The following is a 6,155-nucleotide window of genomic DNA, read 5'->3' on the forward strand; positions in this document are numbered from 1 at the left end:
TATAATTCAAATGCATTTAGAACTGCATTAAATTGTTTATTTGTTTTTTTATAAATATATTTGCATAAAATAAAAAATTATATATATATATATATATATATATATAATGTATTTTAAATACAAAATTAATATTTTATAAATATTAAAAAAAAAATATATATATATATAGAATGCATTTAGAACTGCATGCATTTTGCCATTGTAACTCCCATTTTGCTCTTTAGGAATACACAGAATACAACTGATTGATATGTATAATATTCTTTTTTCTTACAGTGCTGATGGTGTATATGAAGTATCATTTTACTGCAATGCCGTTGTCTCCAACACTGGTGATATATCATTTAGAACTGCATGCATTTTGCCATTGTAACTCCCATTTTGCTCTTTAGGAATACACAGAATACAACTGATTGATATGTATAATATTCTTTTTTCTTACAGTGCTGATGGTGTATATGAAGTATCATTTTACTGCAATGCCGTTGTCTCCAACACTGGTGATATATTCTGGCTCCCTCCTGCCATCTACAAGAGCGCCTGTGCTATAGAAGTACGTAACTTCCCTTTCGATCAACAGAACTGCACGCTTAAATTCCGTTCTTGGACCTATGACCGCACAGAACTCGATCTTGTCTTGACGTCTGATTTTGCCAGTCGAGATGACTACACACCCAGCGGCGAATGGGATATTGTGTCGCTCCCTGGCAGAAAAAACGAAGACCCCAATGACCTCACATATCTGGATATCACATACGACTTTGTGATTAGACGCAAACCTCTCTTCTACACGATTAACCTCATCATTCCATGCGTCCTCATCACTTCTCTTGCAATTCTGGTTTTCTACCTCCCTTCAGACTGTGGAGAGAAGATGACTCTTTGTATATCGGTTCTTCTGGCTCTTACTGTGTTTCTGCTCCTGATATCCAAGATCGTTCCGCCAACATCATTGGCTGTTCCATTAATAGGGAAGTATCTGATGTTTACGATGGTGCTGGTCACATTTTCTATTGTGACGAGTGTGTGTGTGCTCAACGTGCACCACCGTTCTCCATCGACACACCACATGCCCGAGTGGGTCAAGCGTGTGTTCCTTCATAAGCTTCCTGCTTTCCTTCTGATGCGACGGCCTGGAAGGTCTAATGTACGGGAAAGGTTTCGACGGAAACATCAACGGAAATCATTCTCATCTGATGCGAAGGGCATAAGGTTGGATGGAGACTCATTCTTCTTAAGTGATGACCCTGGGCGTGTGTGTGGGGCCTGGAGGGTCGGCGACCTTCCTGAGGGGTCAGAGTTCAGGCAAAGAGTGAAAGTCAAGCACGACCAAGATGTGGATGAGGCCATAGAGGGTGTGAGGTTCGTTGCTGAACATATGAAGATTGAGGATGATGATGAAGGGGTGAGATGTGGTTTTGTATTTTATTGACTAATTGACTTAATGAATGAATTTATTACTGAGTTTGAGTAGATGAGTTTAATCAGATAGCACACAGTGAATCACTGGTCTTTTTAGTGAATCAACAACATACAGCACAACAATTGTTGATCTAATGAATCTTATGGGTTGGTTCTTTTTAGTAAATCAAAAATCATGCAGAGGAACTGGTGTAGTGAATAAAAATTAATGAATAAAAAAAAAACATTAGCACAACCAGTGTAGTCTTAATGAACCCAACAACATGTAGTGCAACCAGTGTAATCTGATTCTTGAACAACTGACTCTTAGTAGCTGGTTCTTTTTAGTGAATCAAAAAACATGTAGTGCAACTGGTGTAGCCTGATTCCCGAACAAATGACTCTTATGAGTCGGTTCTTTTTAGTGAATCAAAAAACATTTAGTGCAACCAGTGTAATCTGATTCTTGAACAAATGATTCTTAGTATCTGGTTATTTTTAGTGAATAAAAAAACATGCAGCACAACTGATGTAGCCTGATTCCTGAACAAATGACTCTTATGAGTCGGTTCTTTTTAGTGAATCACAAAACATGCAGCACAACCGGCATAGCCTGATTCCCGAACAAATGACTCTAAAGCCCCGTTCACACCAAGAACGATAACTATAAAGATAACGATATTAGCGTCCACACCAGCGAACGATATCGTCTGTTTATTCTAAGCGCACATGCATCTGCCACTTTAAATTCTTGAGCTCGTTACAGCAGGATTGATTCTGATTGGCTGTCAGTGTTTCATCGTTCATCAGCTGGAAAAAAATTATTTTGAAAGTGATCGCAACGATATCGTTCTTCTGTATCGTTATCGTTATAGTTGTGGTGTGAACTATGCTATTCTTTAATATTGAGAATGATTTTTAGAACTATATCTTTATCGTTATCTTTATAGTTAATCGTGCTTGGTGTGAACGGGCCTAAGAATCAGTTCATTTTAGTGAATCAAACACATACAGCTTACAACTAACCATAAGTGTAGTTATTGACTGGTTGTTTATGTGATATTGTATATAGTTAAAGATGCATATTATGAATTTTGATATAAATTTGATAAAAATAATAAATGAATGAAATGTTTCTTTATTATTGCTGTTTAATATGCTAATTATTAGATTAAATTTATGCTGCCTAAAAAAACTGAAAAGTCATAAATATTTATTATTGGAATCATCACGTATTTTGCCACTGAAATCAAACACTAAAAGAATCATTAATGATACTCCCCCATGACTACGCATATATGTAGTGGTAATTAATATTTATGTAAGTTTAAGGTACGTTTTTTGCTTGCAGATCATTGAGGACTGGAAGTACGTAGCCATGGTGATTGACCGGCTCTTCCTCTGGATTTTTATCCTGGTGTGTGTCGTCGGCACACTCGGACTCTTTGTTCAGCCTCTCTTTCAGAGCTACAACACCCCCGTGGCAGAGGAAGAGTGAGTCACATCTTTCTTTCTCTACTCCTTCTCTTTAATTCATGATAGAGGAGTGTTTAGAGGCAAGTGCCTTCCAGAGTTTTGTAAACTTCTTCTGCATTTAACAACAGTGTCACCTTCGATGTGGAAAAGTTTACTGATGCATCTGCTTCTCTCTGTCCTTCCCTGCCTTTTCCCATCATATTCTTCTCTTTCCCGTGTCTTCCTTTTGCAGATATGGGGATTTCTAAAATATCTGCTGAGTGATCCTGTGACTTTGGGGCGAACCTGTTGACTGAACTTTGACATATCACAAAAACACATATCCACATTAACGTTCAGCAGAACAGAACCATTGTGGGCCGAATTCACTAAACAGTTGCATTAGCGTATGGTGTTTCAGCGCAAAATCACAAACCACCCGCAATCTAGTTTAAGCAGATTGTGCATTTACATTCATTCTTTTCTTGGCAAACCACCCTTCTATGCAAATTAGGCTTCTTATAGCATGTGTATTCAAAAAATGAGTGCTGTGTGACTGGTACAATTAACGTTGCGCTATTATCGCCCGTAGAAAGCTGGCTGTAAACACAATTGTATGTAAAACAGACATTTGTTTACATTTTCTACTGTTCATGGTAGCAATAAATTATCAAATGATGATTAATTGGAGTAGAGCGTTATAATCAGCCATAAAACCAGCCATTACTCGATTTGCATAATTCCTTTAGATGCAGATAAACACATCTGCTGGTTCTGTTCCTTCTTAGTGAATTCCCTCTGTGTGTCGCATGACAAACAGTCTCAAAGCTATAAACCAATGATCCCGTTTCTTTAATTAAAGGTGCTGTATGTCATTTTTTGACTGTAGTAAAGCATACAAATACCATAATAGATTTGCAGATATTTAGGAAACATGTTTCACATACTTGTTTCTCCGAAAAACAATGCTACGGCCAGTTATTCTACTTTTAAATGTGCGTTCTGTGTCAGAATGTCTGTTTTTGTTTTGGTCTGTGTGATTCCGCCCACTGCCAGTTTACCCAATAGGATTTCCACACCCCGGGTTGCCAGTGTACTGCAGCCATGGAAGCCAGCAAACAAACTGTGTCAGAAATCACAGATTCTACCCGATTTAAAAAGTCTTGAGATCCAACTAAAAGTCTCTGTGACCAGAGGGAATATTAAAACATGCATAAATCAACTTACAGTGTAAGGCTCGTCGCCTTCAGTTGTCAGTTGCGCTCGTTCCTGTTGCATGTTCTCAATCTGGCAACCCGTGTGAGCGTGGAGTCTGAGGAGGAGGGACTGGAGAAACAATATTTTACATTTGGACTGCAGTACTTATTTCAACCACTAGCTCAAAATTACATACTGCACCTTTAAGAGTTTCTCATTTAAATAATAATAGCATTATATGACAGCTGTCAGCTGTCAGCTGTCAACTTTGCAGCCAAATTGTTGTATAACTATAATATTTATACAGTTTATGTAGTGTTCACTTTCATATTTTTTCAAGGCACACATTCACTTCTATTAAAGAAGGTTTACAGGGTTTCAAGAGCAGGATGATTATCAGAGACCTTGATGCAAGGACTAATTTTCTCCTTCTTGCTTGACCTCACACAAATGCATTGACACAAACTGTAGTTCACTCAGTATTGTTTGATATGAACGTTTGATTAATGGCTGTAAGTGGTTTTTCGGAACTGAATCACATTTTAATTGCCTTAAAATAAAGTTTCATGCTGTGATTGAAAAGCACTTCACCACCACAAAAGTATGATCTTTAAGCATTCAAAATAAGCATTGTAATTATAAAAACAATACAATAAAACTTGTTTCCTTCATTTCCATGTCTGTTTTTGTTTTGGTCTGTGTGATTCCGCCCACTGCCAGTTTACCCAATAGGATTTCCACACCCCGGGTTGCCAGTGTACTGCAGCCATGGAAGCCAGCAAACAAACTGTGTCAGAAATCACAGATTCTACCCGATTTAAAAAGTCTTGAGATCCAACTAAAAGTCTCTGTGACCAGAGGGAATATTAAAACATGCATAAATCAACTTACAGTGTAAGGCTCGTCGCCTTCAGTTGTCAGTTGCGCTCGTTCCTGTTGCATGTTCTCAATCTGGCAACCCGTGTGAGCGTGGAGTCTGAGGAGGAGGGACTGGAGAAACAATATTTTACATTTGGACTGCAGTACTTATTTCAACCACTAGCTCAAAATTACATACTGCACCTTTAAGAGTTTCTCATTTAAATAATAATAGCATTATATGACAGCTGTCAGCTGTCAGCTGTCAACTTTGCAGCCAAATTGTTGTATAACTATAATATTTATACAGTTTATGTAGTGTTCACTTTCATATTTTTTCAAGGCACACATTCACTTCTATTAAAGAAGGTTTACAGGGTTTCAAGAGCAGGATGATTATCAGAGACCTTGATGCAAGGACTAATTTTCTCCTTCTTGCTTGACCTCACACAAATGCATTGACACAAACTGTAGTTCACTCAGTATTGTTTGATATGAACGTTTGATTAATGGCTGTAAGTGGTTTTTCGGAACTGAATCACATTTTAATTGCCTTAAAATAAAGTTTCATGCTGTGATTGAAAAGCACTTCACCACCACAAAAGTATGATCTTTAAGCATTCAAAATAAGCATTGTAATTATAAAAACAATACAATAAAACTTGTTTCCTTCATTTCTTTCAGTGTTGCTTTTCATGTGAGAGCAGTTTCTTTATTTCTGCATTTTCTGTATCTTTGTATTTCTTTTATTGCACATTCAATTTTTATGTTCCATCTTTCAATCGAGAGTGTCCATTTACAAGGGAACAAAAATGCACGATTCCTAATAAGACAATCTTTCATTATTGATATTTGGTTTATATATTATATGATACACATCGTGGTGCTTATCTGTTTGAAAATGTCTATGTGTCTGAGGTATCAACACGTTTTACCCTTTTAACAGATACTTCAGTAACATAATGAAGGTAGATGCCGTTGCTAATCTTTCTTCCGACATTAGCATAGAAAATATTAATACATTTACAAATTTCCCCATGTCATTTCCCCAAGTGGTAATGATAAAAGGTAGAGCTTTATCATTTTAAATATTACCATGAATGTGTGATTACATTATTAAAATTGCCTTTAAGATTATTAAAATGATTATTTGTTTCATTTCGGGACCTCATATGCAGTATATAATTCTATGTACACATTATTCTTCAAACATAAAAAATAACCCTGTAAGGTCCTCCAGTTCA

At 36.9% G+C, this 6,155-nt stretch overlaps 1 protein-coding gene across 1 annotated transcript in view; it reads left to right on the top strand.

Moving 5' to 3' along the window:
- Positions 1–3,827, top strand: part of LOC107562601 (neuronal acetylcholine receptor subunit beta-2) — a 12,335-nt gene extending 8,508 nt beyond the window's left edge. The window contains exons 5-7 of the mRNA XM_016247266.1: positions 445–1,405; positions 2,753–2,895; positions 3,110–3,827. Of these exons, the coding sequence (XP_016102752.1) occupies positions 445–1,405; positions 2,753–2,895; positions 3,110–3,125 (1,120 nt within the window). The 3' untranslated portion in view covers positions 3,126–3,827. The remainder of the gene's footprint in view (positions 1–444; positions 1,406–2,752; positions 2,896–3,109) is intronic.
- The last annotated feature ends 2,328 nt before the right edge of the window (positions 3,828–6,155 follow it).

Source organism: Sinocyclocheilus grahami, unplaced genomic scaffold (genome assembly GCF_001515645.1).
Source record: "Sinocyclocheilus grahami isolate Dianchi unplaced genomic scaffold, SAMN03320097.WGS_v1.1 scaffold829.1, whole genome shotgun sequence".
In the NCBI taxonomy this organism is placed as follows: domain Eukaryota; kingdom Metazoa; phylum Chordata; class Actinopteri; order Cypriniformes; family Cyprinidae; genus Sinocyclocheilus; species Sinocyclocheilus grahami.